The 26,409-nt window shown below is 41.7% G+C and overlaps 1 protein-coding gene across 1 annotated transcript in view; it reads left to right on the top strand.

The window, feature by feature from the left end:
- The window catches only part of FTO (FTO alpha-ketoglutarate dependent dioxygenase), a 379,775-nt gene that overhangs the window by 171,504 nt on the left and 181,862 nt on the right, over positions 1 to 26,409 (top strand). Inside the window, exon 7 of the mRNA XM_082862799.1 lies at positions 2,384 to 2,503. Coding sequence (XP_082718925.1) covers positions 2,384 to 2,503 — 120 coding nt within the window. The remainder of the gene's footprint in view (positions 1 to 2,383; positions 2,504 to 26,409) is intronic.

Here is a 26,409-nt window from a genome sequence, read left to right as displayed (position 1 = left end):
CTGACTCCAGAACCCTTATTCTTAACCATGACACTGTCTGCTTCTAAAGATAGTTGGGCATCTAAGGAGGAAGATAAAGTCATTATTTGCTAAAATGGACAGGGTCTTTCTTTGCTCTCTTGTCCAACAGCAGTGTTTCCAGGTATGCCCCTCTCCTTGCTTCTGAGTTTTCATTTACTGAAATCCAGACTCTATTGTACCTTTAAAGGCAGAATGAACTAATTACATATGATAATTATTTTGTTTCCTGGGATATCATGGTTGCCAAGGTTTATATGTTTTGTTGTTATGATGGAAAAAACCAACCCAAAGATAGAAAAACCCTTTCAGCTCTCCCAAACATAGGGCTTGATGCTTTGCTGACAGGTTGTTCCTATAGTGTGAATAAATTTTATGTGAAATCTATTAAAAAGAACTCTTTTTTTCTTGTAACAAATTATGTTGTTAAACCTGCATCTAAAGAGAAGTTGAACTACATTTGTATTCATTTTCCTTTCAAAGCAGTTAAGTTTACCTCTGTTAACCACTGTCTTTTAATACTGCAGATAAGGTTTAACAACTATTGTCTGAATATTGTCTACATTCCTCTTTTTTTTTCTGTTTAAACAGCTTTAACTGAAATCAGTTCTACGTATCAAACAAACATTTAGTTAATGTAAACTAAAACCCTTTCATATGACTTGGTGTTCTCAGATTAGTTATTTGAGCCATTTTCACCAATGTTAAATCTTCACAAGTTGCTTTTGTTTGCCTCATGAAAGTTCAATATGGATAAACAAAACAAAAAAAATTCTTTGTGGTAACAGGTGAAGCTTATAATAGCTCTGTGCCTGTATATGGAACATGATTACCTTAGCAAAGCCAACCTTACTCAACATTAAGCTGTGAAAGCTCTACATTTCTTGAGACAACAGAGGTAGAAAGAGCTTTGGGATGAATGAAGTTGTACTTTGATTGTAAAATTTGATTTTCAAGTTGGAGATGAGTGAAAGAAAATAGGAAACAATTTCTTATTCTTTCAAAGCTTTACTCAGCCTCTCACCTACACATATTGGGATTATTTCAATTGCAGGAAGCAGAAAACTCAACCCGAATTAGTTAAGCAAAAAGGGCTTCAGGAATAGCTTGATCAAGGGTCAGTTGATGCCACCAGGACCCGGTTTTTAACTGTTCATCTTGCAGCTGCTTCCTACTGTGTTGCCCCCATTCTTCCCATTCTGCAAAATGTTTGAAGAATCCTCTTCCTGTATCTTCTGACAGTCTCAAGACTTACTCTGATTGAACATATGCCTGTTTCCCCCAAACCCAGTTATGTGACTAGGAGAAGTGTGGTGGGCTGATTGGCTCAGATTGGGTTGCACATTCCACTCCTGGTATAAGAGCTGGAGCTTTACCCAGACCACATGGACTGAGACTGGGGAAGGGAATGGATTATCAAATGAATAATGGGGTTTGGCTAGAATAGAATGATGCTAAGGAGGCAAACCTTTGAAGTTTACCGTACTAGGTTCATAGGAAGGAAAATAAATTAGTAGTGTCTTTCCTGTTCTTTTTACCTATTGTCATTTGCCCTGACTGAACTGAAAGTGACAATTTAAATGGCTCCGTAGGTTTTATGCCACCGTAATTAGCTTTATATTGTTCAAGTTATCTGAGTTGATGTTACCACCAGCCCCCCTCCTGGCCCATGGGTAAATTCTTTGTTTATTTTAGATCTAAGAAACTTAAATTTGATATCTTCTAATATGTGACTGTGTTTTGCTCTTAATACTAGGTCTTTAAGAAAGATATTTAATGAAAACATACTTTGTTTGATTATATCTTTCCCATCCTACACAGTGCAGGCTGCTGTAAACTTTAGGATCTCAGGATTTGTTGTTGATTGACTTATAGTTTCCTCATGTCCGAGTGATGAACCAACCAACAACCTGGGTTGTCTCAGTAAGCTTTTTTTTTTTTTTGCGGTACGCGGGCCTCTCACTGTTGTGGCCTCTCCCGTTGCGGAGCACAGGCTCCGGATGTGCAGGCTCAGCGGCCATGGCTCACGGGCCCAGCCGCTCCGGGGCATGTGGGATCTTCCCAGATGGGGGCACGAACCCGTGTACCCTGCACAGGCAGGCGGACTCTCAACCACTGAGCCACCAGGGAAGCCTTCAGTAAGCTTTAAGACTACTCTCTTCCTGACTTGCAAAAAGGCTCAGGAGACTCCAAGTCTATATATTGGGATATATTATATTGGGAACTGGTTAGGCTGAGCTTTTCTCACCTTTTCTCACCCTATGGCTGTGAAGTTACTGGAGGAGAACTGAGTGACGAAGTTTACTGTCCTTGATTGTCCATCATGGTGGCATTATAACCACAGTCTTGTCTTTATGATCCCCAGGTCGAGTTTGAGTGGCTGAGACAGTTTTGGTTTCAAGGCAATCGATACAAAAGGTGCACCGATTGGTGGTGTCAACCTATGACTCAGCTGGAAGAGCTGTGGAAGAAGATGGAAGGCCTGGTAAGTATCTGGGACCGGGTTTCCTGGGATGTTGTGCTTCGGCAATCCTCGGCTGCCTAATTTGCATGGGTAAAGGCAAGAGAAAGACAAGTATCATAGGATATCGCTTATATGTGAAATCTAAAAAGAAAATGATACAAATGAACTTATTTACAAAACAGAAATAGACTTACAGACATAGAAAACAAACTTCAGGTTCCCAAAGGGGAAGGGGAGGTGGGGCTGGATAAATGAGGAGTTGGGGATTAACAGATACATGCTACTATAAATAAAATAAACAACAAAGACCTGTGTAGCACAGGGAACTATATTCAATATCTTATAATAATCTATAATGGAAAAGAATCTGAAAAAGAATAGATTTATTTTTTATTTTATTTTATTTATTTTTGGCTGCGTTGGGTCTTTGTTGCTGCACGCGGGCTCTTGTTGTGGTGAGCAGTGGCTACTCTTCGTTGCAGTGCGCGGGCATCTCATTGCGGTGGCTTCTCTTGTTGCAGAGCACGGGCTCTGGGCGCATGGGCTTCAGTAGTTGTGGCTCATGGGCTCTAGAGCTCAGGCTCAGTAGTTGTGGCGCACGGGCTTAGTTGCTCCGCGGCATGTGGGATATTCCTGGACCCGGGCTCGAACCCATGTCCCCTGCATTGGCAGGCGGATTCTTAACCACTGCACCACCAGGGGGGCCCTAGATTTATATATATATGTATAACTGAATCACTTTGCTGTGCACCTGAAACTAACACAACATTGTAAATCAACTATACGTTAATTAAAAAATAAATAAAGACAAAAATCTCTAAATTAGTGAGTTAGGTTACTCTTGGGAAGGTAGTGGGAACAGCCAAGGATTTTGTCAGTACAAGCTTAGTTCCGTGCAGTGAACCTTTATTGAGCGTTTCCGACATGCTTAAGGCACCGTGTTAGACATACACTGGGAAGCGACGATGAGAACAGTACAACTCCTAAACTTCATTTGCATTTTTATATGCACCAGGCACTATTCTAAGAGTTTTCCCTGTATTAACTTTTTTTTTCTTGTGGTACGGGGGCCTCTCACTGTTGTGGCCTCTCCCGTTGCGGAGCACAGGCTCCAGATGCACAGGCTCAGCGGCCATGGCTCACGGGCCCAGCCGCTCCGCGGCACGTGGATCTTCCCGGACTGGGGCACGAACCCGTGTCCCCTGCATTGGCTGGCGGACTCTCAACCACTGCGCCACCAGGGAAGCCCCCTATATTAACTTTTAAAGTTCTTACAACAGTCCTGTGAGTTGCAGAAACTGTTATGAACCTTAATTTATAGACATGAAAACCAAGCCCTAGAGAAATTAAGTGCCTCGCCCAAGGTCATGGAGTCAGTGGCAGAGCGAGATTGAAACCCAGGCAGCCTGGCTTTGTAACTTGTGCTCTTAACCACTACATTCCGTTTAACAAGGAGAGAAGCATGAATATAGCCAGGTGTTGCATTAGGTAAAATGAAATCCTGTAATAGAGATTAAAAAAAGAAATCACCATCCAGAGGCCGGAGTATTAAATTCGGAGCACTGGAGCTGGGACAGTTGTGAAACAGCAGATGTGGCTTTTGGGGACCTTGGGTGGGGAGAAGTAGGGTCGGATAAGGCATTCAGAGAGAAGCATTAGGCCCCAGGAACTGTAAAAACAAGATCAGGAGTGGGGAAGTACAGTGTGATCAGAGCACGGGATTCAGGGGATGTGTTGTAGGAAATGTAGCTAGAAGGCAAGTTGAGGCCACTTGGAGTAAGTCTAAATTAAAATAATAGTTATAATAGCAAATACTTATGTGATACTTATTAAGTACCAGACACTATTTTATTTAACTTTTATGACAACCCCATAAAGTAGGTATTTTTTCCCCCATTTTACACATGAGGAGACGGAAGCACAAAAGGTTTACCTGACTTCCTCAAGGTCACACAACTAAGTTGGGGAGCTGGGATGAGAACTCAGGAAGACTGGCTCTGGGGTCATGCCATGTGTCACCTCACTGTTCTACCTCCAAATCGTCAGGTTTGGAATGTAGTGGAAAAGTGATAAAAGCCTGCTGAACTCTTGAGAGAGTACCACTGCACAGACTTTGAGATGTGCTAGAAACAGTGAACTGATTTGCAAAAATGGGTAGTTATTGCTAATCCCTATTTTATAATAATGAAAGTATCAAGTCACAACCCTGAAGGGGCCCCAGTTTGAAAGGCTGGGTCAGAGTCCAGAAGTCTCTGCTTTTCAGACATTTCCTTAAATCTTTAAACCATGCCTTTTCATGAATATATGTCGGGGGGAGGAAAGTTGTCATCCTTTTAGTGTCCTAATAGTATCACAAAAATGGATTTCTCCAAAGACTTGAATCAGTGCAAAATGGAGCATTGTAAAACTGGGTTTGGAGGTAATGAAAAGTTCATGCTGAAATTTCCTCAGTTAGTTCTGTTCCTAAAATTAGCCTGTGTGGAGTATGCTCATTTTTATGGGATGTATACATAAGGCAGCTTCACTTTTAGGGAATTTCTTTTTCACTGTGTAATTCTGGTTCTGTTTGCATCTGAGTTAGAACTTCTTTACTTGCTGAACCTTGACACTAAGGCATCAGTTTGACTTTGGGATTGTAATTTGACAGTTCTTTGAATTAGAGCTGGCAAACTCTAACAACGAAACAATTAGAGTTGGCAAAATAAGAAAGAAACTCACTGAGTTTTTTTTTTAATGTTTTTGTATTGCTTTTGTTCAAGGGCTTTTTTTTTTCTAAGTGAAATCTTTGGTTTTGTGAGCTTACCAGCGATGTTCATTATGAATTCACTTAAACTGTTTAGTTATTTATATATTTTCAAATTTGGCGGTGATGGCACATTAGATCGACTGTCTCCCTTTATAACTCTCGTGTAAAAATACTAAAAAGAAGAACAGTCTTGGGAATTCTCCAGAGCGAGTTTCCTTGCAGTTGGTGTGGCATTACTAAGTGTTCTGAGTGAAATCAATGGCCTCTGTGTCTCAGCAAGTCTCGGGATGATCGTTATCAGCAGAGTGAAGGTTTGGGCCAAGATAAAAGGAATGGCATTCTAAATTAAATTTCAGCTTCAAGCCTTTTTTTAAACGACTTCTAGCAAATTCATAAGAATTTACTTTTGCTGTTGGAAGAGACAGAAGAGAATAATCATTGGGCAGGTCTACGCTTCTGTGGCTGCTAGTGCAGTGCCATCTGGTATTTGTGTGTTCTGGGTGGAATTGGCACCGGCTGGTTAAATTCCTACTTTGTACCAGCCCACCTCATATTTTTTCAGTTGTGAGCAGTAGGGGGCAATGTTGAGCTACCAGTTTGACGCCCCCAGATGCTAAGCCTTTCAGGAAAATGCAGACAAATGCACCATTAACTGTCCAGAATTATCCCTGTTGCTTCAAGTTAGCTGTAATCTCCAAGATTCCATAACACAGGAAATCAGTTGTGGGTTAACAAATTCAACAGCAATTTAACATAAAAAGTGCAGTGTTTGGTGCACATTTGGATTCTATAGAATTAGACTAAGCCAAACGGCCTTTCTGAACGTACTCACTTTGCTTCCAGGGAATATATGGCTCAAAATGATGATCCTTTTAGACAAATGATTCTTCTTTATCGTTATGCTGTTTTGAATTGTAAAACTCACATGTGTGTCGTGGAAAGATTTCTCTAATTAATGTATTTTGTCTGTTCTGCAACATAGCATTGATCTCCTTTGGCGAGAAAATAAAACAAAAAACCTCGGGCAATATGTACATTACTTTTCACCTTTTGCTTGTGATTAAAGCGACCTTTGACAGCCCTCATACCAGGGAAGAGACTTGTGTTGTAATTCCTCTCTGTCTTTGTGTTCATTTTTTTCCTTTGTGGTTGGAAAGGGGTAGTCTCAGGTAGGATATAAAAGAAGAACGGAAAATGAGCTTTGAAATCACATTTCTTCCATTAATGGTAATTGCTTCACATGTCATAACCAGTCACATATTTTAAAAAGTTTAATCAGCTGTCTCTAAAACTCCCCTAGCCTCCACTGCCAATCCCCTGTTCCAGAAAGCAACGTTTTTTTATCACACTGTTTATTCTTGCCGTTTCCCTCCCCGAGGATAGTTTTACTCTGGGCATGCTCTTGTGATGTAAATGTTAAACCTTATATTTGAATGACATTCTGATAAAATATCACATTTTCCCTGAATATTACCTCATGAAGTTTTGAGCCATTAAGCCCAGAGCACCAGAACCCTTTCTTTTTTCTTTTTCTTTTTTTTTTTAAATTTATTTATTTATTTATCCATTTTTGGCTGCGTTGGGTCTTCGTTGCTGCACACAGGCTTTCTCTGGTTGCGGTGAGCTGGGGCCACTCTTCATTGTGGTGTGAGGGCTTCTCATTGCGGTGGCTTCTCTTGTTGCGGAGCACGGGCTCTCGGTGTGCAGGCTTCAGTAGTTGTGGCACACGGGCTTCAGTAGTTGTGGCTTGCGGACTCTAGAGCACAGGCTCAGTAGTTGTGGCGAACAGGCTTAGCTGCTCCGTGGCATGTGGGATCTTCCCGGACCAGGGCTCGAACCCGTGTCCCCTGCACTGGCAGGCGGAGTCTTAACCACTGCGCCACCAGGGAAGGCCCCCAGAACCCTTTCTTACAACCTAGGAAGTTAGCCTAGTCTTTCGTCTCATTTTGCTCTTCAGGAAGGTATTATGACACTAACACTATTCAAATATTTGTATTTGTGTTTTATTCTTTTTTAAAACCAGCCCACCACCCCACATCCAAGATTAGCGTATTATGGGGAGACTGTTCAGGATAAGAGACAGTTACCATTTGAAAGGAAACTGTACAGGCTTTGCTTTCTGGGTAAAAAAATATGAAAAGCCGAACTCTCCTGTGAGGTGAGGAAGTCTTGCTGTAGCCAGAGATTCAACGGATAGGCCATTTGTCTCTTAGGGTCTGGTATCGCACTTTGCAAAACTGACATTTATTTTACCTATAAAAATGTTTTAACACTATTGAATTCACAGTGATACAGAAAAGAATGCTAGGTGTGATGTCCTCTAAATTGATGACATTTATTCATTTCCTTTTGACCTTAAAAAAGAAGGTCAATTTGGTATAATTCTATAGAATATTCTAGAATACTTTCCAGAGTAAACATTTTCAGAAGTACGGATGATTTTTGTACTGGAGAGAAATTTCCTCCTTCTTTTTTCATTGCTTTTTTTTTTTCTAGAAGACAAGGGTAGATCCTGATCGTTTTGAATGTTTTGAATTGCATTTCCTGCCTTGACAGGTCCTCGTGCTGGGATAGCAGTGCATTTACATGGCAGTTGGCCTTAATAACCTTTATTGACTTTAGTGGGTCAGAGCCAAGACTGGATTATTTTAATGTATCCGTTTTGAAACAGTGTAAAACACAACATATAATTATGTTAGGTAAGCTATCGGCTACATTTAATTCTACCCATTTATGTTAAAATTTGGCACGGGAGAGCAGAGAGATGTGGAAAATGAGTAGGTGTTTTATTTAATACTGTTCAGTTTCTTGTTGTTAAAGTTTTAAGAGAGAAAGATACTTAAGAATGTGAAAGTTGTCCTTTAGGAGTTAGTTGTAATCGTTTAATTTCAAGATGAGTCATGCCTTTCAGCTTGTCATTCTGGCCTGTGTAAATCATCTGGGAAAGCTCAGGCCGTGGAGCCTGTCCGTTGCTGTCTGGCTGAGCCCTTCTTAGTATAGGTTACACTAAGGTGGGGAATGATTGAGCCAAAGAGCAGTTTGTTTGTTTTTGGAGAGATTAATGAAGCTATCATCACAGTGCTTTAGATTAAATTCTTTGTAACTGAATAAAGGAACAAGGCTGCTTTTTCACATACTGAAATATACACGAGGTATACTGTTTTTTGCCATCTTACTATAGTTCAGTTAGCTAAGTTCATTTTAAACTTTCTTCAAGATTAAAGATTTTTGGGGGTGTGAGGAAGAAAGTGATGTAAATAGAAATGTTAATTTTTTGTCCATATTAATGGTGGAGTCATCAACTTATATATATATATGTGTGTGTGTATGTGTGTATATATATATATATATATTATATTTATATATCTCTCCCCTTTAACGTTAATGTATATACTAAATTATATTTGCTAATATTAATCCTGTCTTCCATTTTTCAGAGTTAGCATTTCTGATATAGGAGCAAAGTATATTATAGTAATTTAGGATCTGGTGTGAAATGGCAAGTGGTTTTAAATGAAAATTTAAACTCCCTTTTCCCTTTTTTGACTGGTACAGTGCTGAGTGGCTCAGGAGAAGCACGGATTGGAGGCAGGTAAACAGTCACAAGCACCCAACAATTCAAATCATGTATGCAGACTCTGAGCTCTGGGACCTTCTGTGTTTGTTTAGCTTTGGAAATTTGGAGAAAAGAAAAAAGTCACTTTTCAGCTATAGTGGCTTAAAACCCTTGGCTCACATTTTTTCTTACCTTAAACGTGTTCACTGAAAGTTGGTTCTTTCCATATGCCTCCCTCTCCACCCCTACTCCAATTCCACACCTCTGCATTATTCTATTAAGAGTAAAATATCTGGGGGGGAATTGTACATATAACTTAGCAATGCATTTCTAACAGGTTTTGATGCCTTTGATTGCCCGTCCGGATTTCTCTCAGATTTTTCCAGTTTTTTCCTTTGTTGCTGCAGACTTAATAATGAATTAAGAAAAAAAAAAAGTGTTGTGAATCCTGTCTTTTTGGGAAGAAATTTACAATTCCAAGAGAATTCAGGCTTAAGCCTCAGAAACAGAATGTGCATGGAAAGCACAAAGGACTGTGTTTATGATTCCCTTTGAAGTGTTTTTGCAACTGGATAAGGAAAATTTCAGAAACCGTCTGATAGTGTTCAGGGTAAATACTTAAACCCCTTTAGAGAATTTCACACACAGATACTGTGCAGCAGAAAAAAGGGATACTTATGTTTCTTAAAGCTACTACAGCCTACAGCTTTGTACTTAAAGACAGAGGTGTTGAATAGAATTCTACTGAGGATACATCCAGTGACAATATCTCCAGGAACATCAGAGCAAACCAGTGGGTAGGACTTTCTGTTTTTAACCCTTCCATGAGCTGTGTGAGAGCTGAGCTTTATTGGTACCAAGTACTAGGATGTGCCTGTTACATTCCAGGAATGTTAAGAGGATTGTTCCAGTGCCTCTGCTCTGCTCACAATGAGAACAAGGCTAAAAATGCTGAAGATGGTGAGACAAAGCAACAGGAGCCGGGAGAGTCCAAGTGAAAGCCTTGCCATCTCTCTTAACTCTTATTAGTTTGTGGAGAGAAGAATGGAATAAACAGCTAAGGTTTCTATTTGAGCCTGGTTTCATAGGCTTTAGCTAAATTTTGTTAGCATTTGTTAATAAACACACAGACACACACACACACACACACACACCCATTTCACATATGTTCGATATATTTTTTAAGTAGACGAATTCTCTTGTTATATATCATTTTAACCACACTGGAATTCAGGTCGATGTGAAGGTGTGAAGAGCCCACTCGTTTTCCCTGGGGAGCTATTGGAGCCTTGGCTGCTGGAATTTGTCTTGCATTGCTTTGACTAGCAGACCATCGTGGCATTTCAGATGTGAATTCAGAAACCTTCAGACCAGATTGGGGTGGTAGGAATTTCCATTTTTCCTAGAAAAGATAGAGCATAAAACAAATGTATACTGTATTTCCTCTGGTTTTTTGGGGGGCAGGGAGTGGGACAGTAAATTCAGCTCTAGTCTGTCATTTATCTTTTTATAAATATCTTTGACATGTTCTAGAAGAAGGTCAGTCTAAAGGAATGAAATGATTTAAAAAAACAAACAAACAAACAAAAAAATCCCGACAGGCCTACGGTTTTGCAAGGGAAGCAGGATTTCCAAAGGCTATGTACCAACTGTTGGGAATATTAATCAAGGTCTTAGGATCTTATTTCCCAAGATGGTTATTGAATGGTCCCTAAAACTATTCCCTTCTGAAGAAAAGTGTTTTGATGATCAAATGAGAGAGTTCGTAAAATTTAAAAATACTATACACGTGCAAGTCATCACCAGGAGTGATTTTAGAAGGAAGTGTAAACAGGTGTCAATTTTGGACCCCTTACTTAGAGGTTATTTGACTGAATCTCCTTAGTGCCAGCATCCCTCCCTGTTTCCCATTTCCCTTCCTCTAGAACTAGGGTCAGTCTTGGAGCTAAAGGGACTCACAGTGTCTGGAGCTCAGGGCTACTCTGGTAATGTTTCTACTTTACTGGGGGCTAAATACTTTGGGAGGCAGGGCTGGGAATCTTTCCATATTTTGCAAAAATGTCTCTATGGACAAATGTGCTCCAAGTGCCGAAATCCCAGAGAGCTCTGGGAACACATTAAGTCGACTCTTTTGTGCATTAAGGGTAACATAACCATCGTCCTGCTCTCTTCTTGTTGACATCTGCAAAAAATGATCTTTTTTTTAAACCAAAGGAAACTGATATGTTGCCTTTTCGGTCTTCCTGAAAGAATCTCTGTGATCATTTGTAGATGATATTCTTAACACCGTCTTTTCCCTAACATGTAAATTATGATCAACTTTTTGGTATTTCCTTACACAGTCTCAGCCCATCTGGAACCATCTGTGACAATCTCATTTGTAAATTTTTCCTTGATGTGTATAAAAATCTCAGATAATCTCCAACTTGGTTTTGATTGATTGACAAAATTAGCCTTCACATAAAAATCTGGAGTCTTATGGCCATATTCAAAATTAATTTTCAGTGTTTAAGACAAATCTGCTCTGGTTATAAAGACCTGGAACAGGTGGTAGCTTGATAATATATATCCCACTAACTTAAATGTTATTAATTTAAATGAGCACTTATGAAATTGCCCGGAATTATGCATCAGATCTTCTTTAACAGATGTTGAGGGATTAAGAAGGCTTGTATTTTATTTAACGTCATAAACTTTTCTTGCAGTTACCAGTGAATTTTTTAACGGACCAAAGTAGTGGGATATGCCAGTCCTTGTAATAAATTAGTATTTTCTTGGTACTGGGGTGTCATATCTTGGGCCACCTGAACCGTAGTTGGGAAAGGTGTGCCCTCTTCAGCCATCTAGTAATAAGTATCTCAAATATAACAAATCCAAAACCAAACTCTTGATTCCCATAACTCCCCCTGGCCTTTCTCCCAGTATTGCACAGCCAGAAACCTTGGAGTTGTCTTGATTTATCAGTGAATCCAGTTAGCTCTATTTTCAAAATAGATTCATGATCTAATTACTCTTTACCACCCTCTCTGCTACTACCTTGGTGTAAATAACCTCCCTATTTCTACCACTTATATGTTCACCCCTGTTAAGAGTGTTCCTTTCAAGTATGTCAGGTTATTTCACTGCCCTGGCCCAAACTCACCATCCCGTTCAGAAATCCAGCTTCCTTGTGAGGGGCCTAGTGCCCTCTAGGATCTGTCCACCCACGCCCTCCTCTCCCCACCTAAGTCTTTTCCCCCCTCCCCCTCCTCCTTCTAGCCTTCTTTACTGTCTTTAGAACATGCCCGGTTTCCTCCTGCCTCAGGGCCTTTGCATTTGCTGTTGCCTCCATCTGGCACATTCTTCCCTCTCCTGACTCACTCTGTCACTTCCTTCCCAACTCTCTGCTGCAGTCCCTCCTTGGAGAGGGTTTTCTCTGACCAAGCCCTCTCTGGTTGCAGAGCAAGAGTGTCTCTGTTCTGCTTTCCCTCCTACTGCTCTCCCCTGCCTGCCGTGATACCACGTATGTGTTTACGGTCTGCCTCTACTTATAGAATCCTCACGAGGGCAGGGACTTTGTTTTATTCACTATTGTTTCCCCAGCTCTTAGGACAGTGCCTGATATTTAGTAGGTAATCGACCCCTAACTTGTTAAAGAAAATTAGGAGTTTGGGATTAACAAATACACACCACTATATATAAAATAGATAAACAACAAGGATGGACCTGCTGTATAGCACAGGGAACTATATTCAATATCTTATAAATAACCTATAATGGAAAAGACTCTGAATAACAAAATATATATATATATGTATAACTGATCACTTTGCTGTATACCAGAAACTGACACAACATTGTAAATTAACTATACTTCAATTAAAAAAAAAAGAAATGGGGAGTTTCCTGGCAGTCCAGTGGTTAGTACTCCACGCTTCCACTGCAGGGGACCTGGGTTCAGCCAAAACAAAACAAAACAAAACAAAAAAATGAATTCACGTTGGGTCAGCATTCCAGCCTTGCCATTTCCTCACTTCCAGGCTCAATAGCATAGCCTTCAATACATTCTTTTTAACTCTGTACGTTTTCCTCAAATGTTAGGTCCTGCTTCACAGGAATATTTTGGGGTTAGTTTTATTTTTAAACCAACGTAACCCTTGTAGCAGTACCCCCAAAACATCTTGAACAGTAAAAAGTAATAATAATATCAAGAGCACAGAGGATGTACCAGAATGTCCTGTTTTATGCCTTTGGCATTTACACTGTGAAGATGGAGCAATCACTGGCGAACACTTATGCGAATATGAAAACTCTTTTTTTTAAAAATGAGAGATGTAGGTAGGTTATTAAGTTTCCCCGAGTAATAGTGCTGTGAAAACTTAAGAATCATGGTGTTTTTGCCTCATTTGTTGGCATTCTTCGTATTTTAGATTTCCCTATTCTTGAAAAAATAGAGTACAGTTGTCATAAAATGAAATGAGTTCCCCAACAGAGCTTGGACTTTTCATGACTAATTTCCCAAGTTAGATAGGGAAAGTGGCGTGAACTGGACAGGTGTGGGGTACAGAACTAGGGAAATCTCTGAGGAGCAAACTGACTTCTGCTAGACAAGCTGAAAACTGATTAAAATATTTATCATCCTTTGGGTATGCAATAGCTTTTGATGATGGAAGGCATGTTAATATTCATCTTTGCTGCTTGTCTACACTCCAGACAGATCCCAGGAAAGAATGTTCAGATGACCAGTTTTCTCTCCTCACCAGGAGTCCTTGAGACCCAGTACAGCTTGGAACCAAGAAATGCCTTGTGATGTGACGGAGCTTTTCCTCTGGGGGGTGGGGATGGGAGGAATACAAACCAGGAGAGACCTTTGGACTGGAAAGCTTTAAAGGATTACTGCTTTCTCACAGGAAGTCTTTTGCCAGAACAAAGGTGAAGTTTGGTCATTTTATAAGTGGCAGAACTGCCGAGGCCAAGTCCATGAGGCTGACTTGGCTCCTTGGGGGGATCTAAGCCTTACAGAGGATTTTGGGGTAAATGCCAGTGTGGGCTGAAGATTCCCCTCTCCTTCCCCCTTCTCCCCGTCTTTATTGAGGAAGGTGTTTGATGCTGATGCCCAGGTCTTCTGACTGGTTCCTCTGGAGTCTCCATCTTGTTCTCATCTTGAGACGGAATAAGTATAGATGGTGTCCAGTTAGGCAGGTATGAACAGCATAAGGTGGCCTGCTGCGGTTCTCAAGACCTGTCTTTTTTTTTTTTGCGGTACGCGGGCCTCTCACTGTTGTGGCCTCTCCGGTTGCAAAGCACAGGCTCCAGACGTGCAGGCTCAGCGGCCATGGCTCACGGGCCCAGCCTCTCCGCGGCATGTGGGATCTTCCCGGACCGGGGCACGAACCCGTGTCCCCTGCATCGGCAGGCGGACTCTCAACCACTGCGCCACCAGGGAAGCCTGACCTGTCTTTTTTTTTAATTTATTTTAATTGAAGTATAGTTGATTTACAATGTTGTGTTAGTTTCAGGTGATTCACTTTTATATATATATGTACACACACATACATATATATACACATGTGTGTATATATATATATATTTTTTTCCTTTTTAGATTCTTTTCCCTTATAGGTTATTACAAAATATCGAGTAGAGTTCCCTGTGCTATACAGTAGGTCCTTGTTGGTTACCTGTTTTATATATAGTAGTTTGTATCTGTTACTCCCAAATTCCTAGTTTATCCCTCCCCGCCTTCCCCTTTGGTAACCATGTTTGTTTTCTGTGTCTGTGGGTCTATTGCTTTTTTTTTTTTTACCTTTTAATTTTTATTGGAGTATAGTTGATTAGCAATGTTGTGCTAGTTTCAGGTGTCTGTGAGTCTATTTCTGTTTTGTAAAAAAGTTCATTTGTATCTTTTTTTTTTTTAGATTCCACATATAAGCAATATATGATATTTGTCTTTCTCTGTCTGACTTACTTCACTTAGTATGATAATCTCTAGGTCAAGACCTGTCTTTTAATTTTTTCTCTTTTTTCTTTAATGGGAGAAAGAATCTGGCTTATTAGTTTAGTTAATGAAGCAGTGTTGTTTTCTGTCTTGATTGGAATAGCCTTGATTATATTTTTGAAGACAAGTAAGAGCCCTGAAAGAAGCTGACCTTTTTATGGAGCTGTCTGAAAAACCTGGCAATTGAATAGAATATTCTCATAAAAGCAGCAATATGTGAAGACACTTAGTTTCTGTCTTTAAAATCTGAAAATTCAGAATCTTCCCCCTTTTGCATTTTAGCTTCTATTATTCCATGCTGAGATATTTTTATGAAAGATACCTTAGAAAATTGGACAATAATGATATATTTGAAAACTCTTAAAAGAGTGAAAAAGAAATGTTTTTCTTCACCCTAGTCATTTAATCATTCATCTGCTCCACTTTGCATAGATAGTGTGAAGTTATACAAAAAGTGAGGACTTGTGTCTCCCAGGTTGATAAGGCACAAGGCAGTAAGTAATTCAAAGGGAGGAAAAACAAAGGAGAAAAGTGAATTCTGACAGAGGCCTTTGGGAATACAGAGGATTTTGATAGCTAGAGCCAGGTGGAGTCTGCAAAGATGGCCGAAGCAGAGACACTGTAGTGGGAAAACACAAGCTCTGCTCACAAATTTGATTAGACTGGATGGAGTGTGCTTTGGGTGAGTCCAGCAGTGAGAGAGATTAGGAAGATGAACAAGGACCTTCTTTTTCTAATGCATTTCTCTGTAAGGTAAGGCGCTCTCACCCCTTAATAACTGTCTTCCTATCAAAGTCATGGGAAGCAAAGTGCTAAACATGCACAGCTAAAAATAAAATGAAACTATTTTATTATATTGCATCTGCAAAGATTTTACTTGGGAAACAAGTCAAGATTGTATTATTTGCACTGACTCCAAGACCTATTTGCATCCTGAATACAGCGAACAAGCAGCACTACATTTTCAGAAGGAGAATTACAGATGAGTTGAGGCTTTTTCCAACCAAGGTCTTTTTTTTTTTTCTCTCAAAAATTGAATACCAGACCTACTGTATAGCACAGGGAACTATACTCAATATCTTGTAATAACCTGTAATGGAAAAGAATCTGAAAAAGAATGTAAGTATATACATATATATATATAAATAAGTATGTATATATCTGAACCACTTTGCTATATACTTGAAACTAACACAACATTGTGAATTAACTATACTTCAATTAAAAAAAAAATTGAATACCAGCCTAATAATTTTGGACTTTGGTCAGAGGCAGGTCTTCCCTTGTGGGAACCACCTGTGATTCTCTTCCGTGTTTAGGAACCTTAGGTCTATTTCCTTCTTTTTTTTTTTTTTTTTTTTTTTTGGATATTGGAATTGTGGTTTGGAGGAAATGACATCTCCACTGCCTTTCCTAGAGGCAGCAGTCTTGAAGACGTAAGTACTTGCATAGAAGTATTTTGAAATACAGTCAAAGTGTCATTCATGAGTTACTTGATTTGGACCAGGATAGCAGGTGTGGTCATCTGTCATTTCCACCGCTGAAAAAGAGCGTTTTCTTCCCCACGCGTATCTCCCCATTCTTTGGCTAATAGCTCCAAGTTAGTGATTGTGCACTCCACGCTGTCCTACATTTGCCATTGCACTTTGGCATGTCAGTCACACCACTTGAAAGACGGAGTCAGTGTTCGGAATGTAAATAGTGGCTGTGCATTCTGGTCTCTCCCACCTTTATATATAGATCTCTGCTAGACCTTCACTTTTTCCCTCTCTGCGATGTTTTTATTTTCTAGTGACTACTTTGATTACTTCCAAGGCACGAGGTGTTAATTCTTGAGTGATTAATAACTCTCTGTGAGTTTGTTCTTCAGATGCGAGCTTCTGCAAGATTGCCTTTACTTTGATTCTGTTTGGGAATCTAAGGTCTTGAGATAATGTAGAGGCCACCTTATTTATCAGCGAGATGGAGAAATGACATTATAGGGCTACTGTTTATGTACCAGAGAACCTTATGAGAGAGTCACACCCAGGAGGCGCTTTCCTAGAGAACACAGTGGACTTTGTACTTTTCAGAATGCCTTCTCCTTTGATATCTCTTTTTTTCCTCACAGTGCCAGAGAAACTGGTAGCAGAGATGTAGGCAGATTTGTCATTGTCTTTCCGGGCTGGAACATTAATCCTGTGCCCTTTAGTTTTTGACTGTACCGTGGTACCCACACTGCTAGGCTCTGACAAGCTGAGGTCAACTGCCGTGGAATCCTGGAGCATCAGAGTTGGAAGGGACCCAAGAGATGGTCACCGCATTCTCTTCTTTTTGGCAAAGGAAGGGCTCAGGAGGTACAGAGGCTTGTCTGGGGGCAACAGAGCCAGGTACTGGTGGACCTAGAACCCAGATTCCCCAATTCCCGGTTCAGCATTTTCCACCATGCGCTAAGTCTCCCAGTGTCTATGCCTTCTCTGATGCATTCACCAGCTTTCGGCTGGATGCTAGTAACAAAATATGATAAAAGGAATGTTTCTCTGGAGTCTTTTCTCTGCCTGTGTTTGGGCCTGGCATATCAAAATTAGGCTCTTTCGTGTTGAGGTAAACAATTGTTTCTGTTCATCCAGTGTCCGTTCCTCCTCTAACAGCCTCTGTATGTTCTTTTGGGGACCAGTTTCTTTTAGTGGGTGCAGGTGGAGTTGCATTGCCTTCGTCTGGCTACTCCACAAGCATGTGACCTGAGCTAGGTCTTTCAGATCAGCTCTCCCAGGACTATTTGCTGACACATGCACATGGCGCAGAATTCAAAAAATATCAAAGCATATGCAGTGCAAAGTAAGCCTTTCCCGCCACTCGCTCTCCCAGACACCCATTTCTTTTTCCTCAGAGGCTAGCGCTATTCACAAACATTTTTTGTACCTTTCCAGAGATATTCTATATACTTACAAATATTTATGTGCTTTTTTTTTCAAATGAATAAACACTGTATCTTAGAGACCTTTTCATATTTGTACATTCATTTATAACTGCGTAGCTTTTCATTGTATGGTGTCATAATTTATTTAACCAGTCTCCTACTGTATTCAGTCTTCTGCTTCTGTAAATAATGTTTTAGTGAATATCCTAATATAGGCATACCTTGGAGGTATCGTGGGTTCAGTTCTAGACCGCTGCAATAAAGTGAATTTGCAGGAAAGTTAATCACTCAGGTTTTTTGGTTTCCCAGTGCGTATAAAAGTTATGCTTACTGTAGTCTATTACGTGAATATTTTTAGAATCGTGTCTAAAAAATGTACATACCTTAATTTAAAAATACTTCAAGGCTAAAAACTGCTGACTGTCGTCTGAGCTTTTTGCATTAGTCACATCAAAGATCACTGATCACAGATCACCATAACAAATATAATAGTAATGAAAAAGTGTGAAATATTGTAAGAATCACTGAAATGTGATTCAGAGACACCAAGTGAACAGATGCTTTTGGAAAAATGGCTTGCTTCATGCAGGATTGCCACAACCTTCAATTTGTAAAAACCAATAATATCTGCAAAGTGCAATAAAGCAAAGTGCAGTAGAATGAGGTTTCCCTGGACATAAGATTTCCACATATAACATCTATGATAATACCTAGGAGTAAAATTGTTGGATCAAAGAATATGTGTATTTTCAATTTTAAGAGAGATGGTCAAATTGCCTTACATAGGTAGAGTGTATAGCAGAGTGTGTGTGTGTGTGTGTGTGTGTGTGTTTATGCCTGTGTATTCATATGTAGAGTTTATGTGATGCAGTGCCTATTTTCCCTACATCCTTACCAGTGGCAGTATAACATTTTTTTCAGATATGATTGTTGAAGAATGGTTCCTGTTCTGTTTATGAAGAAACTGAGGCTCAGAGAGGTTAAGTGACAGAAGTAGTGAATGACAGAACTGGGGTTTGCAGTTAGCCGAGGCCGTCTGGTTCCAGAGTCTGCTCTCTGAATCACTATAAGAATCTTAGCTAAAGCTCCATTCTGTTACTTGCAACCGAAGAATCCTGACAGATTTTGAGGTTCCAGCAAGGAACACTCATCTTTCCTCGGCTGGTAAACGTGGGAAGTTGCTCTTTCACCCTGGAGTTGTCTGCCAAATCAGCTCAATCAGTCCAGGTGATCAGAGCAGTTACTCTGACATCCAGTGATATCATTATGCAGTGGAATTGAGTTTTATACGGGAAGTAGGTGGCCCTTTACCCTACTGAGTCTTAGGGTCCAATGCCATAGCTGTTTTCTTCAATGGAAGGGAAAGGGCGGTGGGGTCTCCTTGCCCCTGGAGACATGGTACGTTACCTGATTTTCTGTTCAGAGTTACGTTCCTGTTGGATTCTATTCAGGTCTGAGTTTCGGTGGTTATGTTCTGCTGTGATGAGCCTCCTTGGCCTATCCTGCTCACCTTCATTCTTCCTCCACCTGTCAGGCTTCATTAGGTCATGTAAACGATGACTCACTTCCTGTTCTGGGCCCTTCTCTGCTTGGCCATGGAACTGTGAGTTCAAGTCTTCACCCTGCACACACAGTTTCTAGGTAAGAGTTTATTGCTAGAAGACTTTGGGGAGGATTGAGATGATTGGGGAGTGGTTAGAATTATATTTCCAGGTAAAGGCAAGGGTGAAAAGGGGTCTCAGGAGGGCTAGAGAGCTCTCCTTTGACCCTTTCATAAACTGTGTCAGTAGACTCTAATTCTGAAGAGTTGGGTGGGGTCCCCTCTACCACTCTGGGCCCTGCTGGGTCACATCTCTTGCTTTGTTGTAAAGTCAGGTTCTACTGCTGATAGCATGGCCCATGGTATCAGTCACCAAGTCATGTCAATTTGAGCCCCTTCCCCTTTGAAGTAGTCAAGCTTAGATACTTTCCGGTTAAGTGCTTCAGCTCTCAAGTTAGTCGAGTGTGAGCCCTGGCTCCATCATTTAGGAGTGTATGATATTGGGCAGTCACATGGGGAGGCTCGAGTTTCCTCATCTGTAAAATGGGCATGACGAAAGTACTGCCCTATCGGGATTGTTGTCTGAGGTAATAGGTGTAGTGTTTCACACGTTGCCTGGCATACTTTTAGCATTATTGTTTTGAATCTGTCCTCTTCTTTCATTCCTCCTGCCATCTGCTAATTCACTGCCCCCTCACCTCTCACCTGAGTCACCCCTCCAGCTCTCGCAAACTCTCAACTCATCTTATGGTTACACATGCCCTAGAATCGATGCTTTCCATTCAAGTCTCTGTTCAAAAGACAACTCAGAGTGGCCCTTTTCTTTCCCTTTTTACTCTGCTTTATTTTTCCTCAGAGCATTTATCCCTATCTGAATGGACGTCTTATACATTGATCTGTTTCCTATGCTAGAATATAAGCATCTTGAGGGCAGGGACTCTGTTTTGTCTCTGCCACGTTCTCAGTGCCCACGTGTCAGAACACAACACCTATTTGTTGGGAAAGTGAAGACACACATGCTTTGTGGGTGCAGGGTCTCTCTTAGTCACCTCTTTTTATGTCTTTAGTGCTTCGTACGTGGTATTTGTTGAATGGCCTGCTGTCCCCTCTTCTGGGCTCAAGTCCATTTTACAAACTCCCTTGTTTAAAAACATTCGAGAATTATCCATTACCAACTGCAGAAACCTTATCTTTTCAGTCTTGTATGGAATGTGATTTCTCTGCATTCGAGGCATTCAGCATTAGGTTGTACATGAGAGACACCTATGCAGCTTTTCAAGGACGTGAGCACCATCTCCAGTGACTTGGGTTCAACAGCTATAGCTTTCAATCTTGGCTGCATGTTTGAATCATTCAGGATTAACTTTTTTAAAACATCACGTGGGTTCCACCTCCAGTGATACTGATTTAATTGGTCTAATCTGTGGGCCCAGTGGATTCCAGTGTACAGTATTGCCAAGTTGCTGTAGGTTTAAAAAGCCTCACAGGTGATTCTGACGTGGGTTAGGGGCTGAGAACTACTGTTCAGCAGGTAAGTATCTGACCTCTCACCAAATTTGATTTGATTGAATGGACAAATACATGAACGTATGAGCCAATTAACAGGAAAGATGTCTCACTTTAAACCAAAACAAATGTATTGAGTGCCTGCTGCATTTCCTAAATTCTGTGGAGGACTCAGAAGGGAAACAGCCATCTTTATAATTGACATACAAGGTGGAAGGAAGAGGATGTCGGTCAAAGGTACAAACAGAGATGTGAAAGCTTGGAAGATGGTGGGATACACGTGGATGGGTAGGATTTCGGAAGTCTTCTTGATCAGCAGGGACTTCTGAATTAAATCTTATAGAATGGGGAGAATTTTGGCAGGGGTGGTGATGGGGATGGGAAGAGAGTAGACATCTCCCATGGAGGGAATAGCATGTGTAATGGTTGAGGATGGGAAATGCAGGTTATAGTCAAGCCTCCTAAAGTGGGGCTGGCAGTGCCCCAAAGCTAGTCTCCTTCTAGAGTTCTCTAACTCAGGAAGTGGTACCACTACCCACCTTGCTCTTCATGAGAGAAGCAGGGAGTCATCCCTGAGACTTCCTTCCCCCTTCCCACCCCACATATCCTCTCTGAGAACTTTTATTCCTGAAATATCCACTTCTTTACATCTATGGTGCTACCAGTCTGGTCCAAGACACTATCACCACTCCCCTGGGCTGTTGCAGTAGCTGCTGTCTGGTTTCCTGTGTTCTTCACACAGCAACCAAGGGCAGTGTTTTCAAATGCAAATCTAACCACGCCCCTTCCTGTGTAAACTCCTCCATGGGTTCCAGTTGCTCTCAGGGTAAAGATTAAAATATTTTATCCTCAGCCCACCTCTTCTGGCTTCCCTTCCCTCCAGCCACTTCACTCTCCGTATTTCTCACCACCCTGGCATTTTCTCAACAAAGCCAATGCATTGTGCTTCCTTCTTCTTCAAGGCCTTTGCACATGTTTCCTCTTCCTGGAATGTCTTCTTTCACCAAAACATAGGTATAGATTACTTCTACTCTTTTTTCAGATCTCAGCTCAGTTTGCCACTTCCTTAGGAAGGACTTCCTTGACCTGTCCAACTAGTCTGGTCCCTGTGTTGTCCTTTCCTATTACCTCCATGAAAGCCATGCCCAGAAGCTCAAGCTTTATTCTGGAGGCCTTGAGCATTTATGGCAGATAGAGCTTAGGAGCACTTATCAGTTTCATGAAGAGCCAGTGCTGCTAGAGACATTAAAATAGATGAAGTGATTTTTGGTGGTTAATTTGTGAATCTCATTAACCATCATCCAAAGAACAAAGAACAGGGAATCGTTGACAAAGAACAGGGAATCGTTGATCATATTGTAAAATAGAATGTGAATAGCCTTGTGGTTTCTTTGTATAGATTCCTCCCAATTATTGGGATACAAGCCAGTTCTATAGTATTAATTTGGGTACTGTTCTCTGCAATAAGACAGCCCTCGCCAAATTTTCTTTGTAAGAGGCAAGTCGAAAATGTACAACCATTCCGGGTAAGCCTCCTGGTGAAGCCATTGTCCAATTCTTAACAGTTATGAACAGATGAGTGAATTGATGAGGGGAGGATAAGCTGCCTCTGGGTGAACCTCAATTATGCCTTCTGTAACTATTCCTTTCCTAATTTTAGTATCTTCCAAACATCATTCACCTTAGACTTTACGAAAGGCCAGGGTTTCTAGGGGTGGTCACATTTTTCTCTCCCTTACTAGACATAAGCAATCTGGGAACATTGGCCACCAACCTCTTCCTGTCAGAAAGGTCAGGAGCCTTTGTCCTTGGTACTGCCCTATGCTTGTCTAGGTTGAGAGTCATGTGACAAATCAGGAACTATCAAGGGCCCATGTATTTTGGCACTAGGAGCCATGCAGAATCTCGACAGTGGTTTCAGCAGTGTCATTTAGATGCCATTCTTTCTTGTTATTCCTCTGTTGATGCCCAGAGTCACCATCCAGCCTGAAGGGACCAGGAGGGTCTCTGGTCCAGGGTATCCTTGGGACAGATACAAGAATCCTCATGCTGACTGAGTTGGACTCTCCTGGTGAGAAGTGATTTGTTGTCCTGATTAGAATGTAAACACTTGTTGCAGTTGAGTTTTGTCTCTCATGTGAGTTTTATCATGGCCTTCTGTATTTATAAACATGTCTTGAGCATGAGGGAGAAATGTGATAACTTTCAAGCCCCCAAGAGGGTATCCATTTGTTTTCTCTATGGCCTGAAATTAAGATAACTTAGCATCCTTCTCTGAGAGTCCCGTATCCCTCTTGCCTTGACCGGCTGGCCTGGGATGGTGCCCAGATTGCCGTTTCCTAAGTGTTCCATCTTCTTCTAGTAGGGTCTGTAAAGTTTTTTGACAAAGTACTTTTTTTTTTTTTTTGCGGTACGCGGGCCTCTCACTGTTGTAGCCTCTCCCGTTGCGGAGCACAGGCTCCGGACGCACAGGCTCAGCGGCCATGGCTCACGGGCCCAGCCGCTCCGCGGCATGTGGGATCTTCCCAGACCGGGGCACGAACCCGTGTCCCCTGCATCGGCAGGCGGACTCTCAACCACTGCGCCACCAGGGAAGCCTGACAAAGTACTTTTTGTAGTCAGTTGGCATGTACTAGAGGGGGGCAAAGTCCAGGTCAGGCTTCAGCCGAATCCAGCAAACAGATACTGATTTTTTTTGTTTGTTTTTTAAGATTTAACGTAGCAAGCAATGGAGAAAATCAAGAGTTGCTACACCTGTGGAGCTTACATGCATGTTAAGGAAATAGATGTACACATATATAAGGCATGATGTGGAATGTCAAATGAGAGGTGGAAACAAAATGTTGAGAGAGAGTGCCCTGGAGAATATAAGTCAGATTGAGAAAGCTGGGGTAGGCTTCATGGAAGAGGAGGTTTCCTTTTCACTGTACCTTGAAGAGTGAACTGACTTTTGATAGGCAGAGTTTTTGCAGGTGAAGAGGAGGGGTGGGCCCCATTTTAGGCAAGGGCTAAAGCTCTAGAATACTAGGGCTCAGCTCTAGAACACTAGGGCGGGCTTGCAGAAATGACAGAGTACGTTGTCACCAGTGCTTCGAGTACCTATTGGGGGTGGAATGGAAGAGAGAGGGGCAGCCACCTAGGAACTAGAGAGCAAGTGAAAAGGAGAGAATGGGGCCAACTTATGAAGAGCCTTGAATGGCATGCTTAGAAATCTGGCCTTTATTCTGGAGATCACGGCAGGGGGTGGTTTCAAAGATTTTTGAAGAGGATTCATTTTTCAAAAGTGTAACTGGCAGCAGCACAGTGGGTAGATGGTAGAGAGGAGAGGCTGCGGACCGGAAGACCCGTTGCAGATATTCCGGTGAGCAGCAACGAGGTTCTGAACCAGGGCGGTGATAGAGAGAATAAAAAGATGGATGAATTCCAGGGTTTTGTTTTGTTTTCAGAGAGGTACATAGAACTTCATAATTGGATGTGAGGGATGAAAGATGGGGAGGAGTCACGGGCCATTTTGCACGATACCGGGTCTTAGTTACTAGACGGATGAGGATGCCATTTACGGAGCGAAGGAACAGAAGAGGAGGACGTGTAGGGCCATACTGGGTTTGAGGAGCCAGTAGAACATCTAAGAAGATCTGGAAATCTCAGAAGGACTGAAGTGTGGTCGAGTCAGACCCAAGTATAGATTCGGGAGTTGGATTCACGTCTTCAGTAGGCGTGCCTGTCACGTGCCAGGCGATGTTCTCCCATATGTTCATCCACGCTTGAAAGCTCCTGACGCATGGCCAGCCATCTACATGGAGACACAGCGGAAGGAAGTGGAATGAGGGAGCGCGAATGTAGGTGAAAGATTCAAGCAGCATCACAGGCGGAGTGTGGGGTGACCTAGTATAAAGGACAAGCACGGGAGAGCCAGTGAAACAACCGGAGATGGCAGTCAGAGAGGTGCAAAGAAAACTGGGAGTAGATGGTGGAATTGAAGGAAACATAGTGTCAAACCCCGTGGAGAGATGATTAGGATCAAGAGCGACCCTACTTTTGAATTCAGCATGGAAAATGCCGGTAGGACGGTAAGGGCAGAAGGACAAGGGGCCTCTTTTCAGGCCCCTCAGTTTGACCTATAGCATCCCTGGAAGACAGAGCTGCTCTGAGAAACTTCCTCTCAGATCAGATCACAGCAATGTACAGATGGGGCCTTGCAGTTAGTTAGCTGTCAGAGTTCTGAGTCCCTCCGGCAATCAGCCTGTAGACCTGCAGTTGCCCAGTAGCTGACTAAATAAGGGCTGACTTAAAGCCATGAACATTTTAATTTGCAAAACCATTGTTGTATTTAATCGTAAGTCGGGGGCAACTTAGCAGCGCATCTCCAAAATGGCACTGGGCGCTGGCCATGGCTTTTACAATTTATGTTGAAAACGAACATTGACCTCTGTGGCATAAAAAAAGCAGATTGTTGACTATTGTGATTAATTTGGTCTCTAAGGCCAGGGAAACCGTTCATGCTGTATATCAGTTGTAAAGTTGTGGTGGTAGTTATGGGGCAAAATGAAAAATCAATACCAGAACTACAGGATCGTGCTCTTAAAATCCAAGGTGCATTTTGTTGCAAGTTGCATGGAAGAAACTGACCCCCAAAGGGACAGACATACCTTCTTTATTGCACAAGTGTGTGTCTGTTGTGGAAAAGCTGAGGAAAAGGGATGGGTCTTATTAGAGTAGCTGGGGTACTAGGAGAAGGATCAGATTGTTGCAATTTTGAGTAAAACCTCACTAACAGTTATGTGTGTCCTAAGGCAACCTCAACCAGTAATCTCCAGAAGCATTGTGTGGCCAGAAGCCAGGATTACCTGGGTTACACTTTAGCCTCTGCTAATCACATGCTGCTGTTAGACAAGTCTCTTCCCCTCCCCAGTGTGTTCTGTGGTTTTCTGTGTTACGACTTCAGAGATGCATTGACATACTTGAGTGGAAGAGGAGTGTCTTCCATTAGCATCATTATGAATAAGACACCCAAGGGACTTGTTTACGTTTTCCATGCCTCCAAGTGGGAGCATACTTCTTTTCTGTCAAGCCTCTGCGTTTAAGGGAGTGGGTGGGGGATTCCTTTTGGTGTTTTTGCCGTTTGTTTTGGCAAAAGTGACTGATCCCTGCTTGCCATGGCCAAAGAATCATCACCCATAGACTATATTAGACCCGTAGGATGTGGAGGGTAGAACCCTGTGTAGGTAGATAGGGGTGTTGAGAACCAGGAGATGACCTGCTCATGGGTCCAAACGTTGGCAACAGTGCCATGGCGAGAAGAAGACATCTCAACATCCAGGGAGAGGTTCATTCTGGGAGCCTCCCTGCCATTTTCGTAAGTCAAGCAGGAATTAATTAAGTATGATGCATGAGCCAGTTGAAATTTACTACCAGCTTCTTGGCCTAGTACTTTATAAAGTTCTATCCTTACAGATCAGGTTTCACGTTGAAGTCAGAAGAATAAGATCCAACTTAAAGAAGAGTTAGTGGAAATGCTAAGAGCTCTTTCCAGTGAACTGTACCTCCGTCGGCCCCTTTAAACCGCTTCTGTTCTACGCGACTTACAATTGAGTTAGCTAGGGTTTGCGGTGGGTTGCCTTGATGTACGGACCGAGGTGATGATTTGTTTCTTTTCCCATCTACTTCGCGTCTCCTCATTTCAACTTAAGAAATGAATTGTGT

The sequence above is a fragment of the Leucopleurus acutus genome (assembly GCF_964270905.1).
Source record: "Leucopleurus acutus genome assembly, chromosome: 20".
NCBI classification, from domain to species: Eukaryota; Metazoa; Chordata; class Mammalia; order Artiodactyla; family Delphinidae; genus Leucopleurus; species Leucopleurus acutus.
This window is presented reverse-complemented; position numbering and strand designations above follow the sequence as displayed.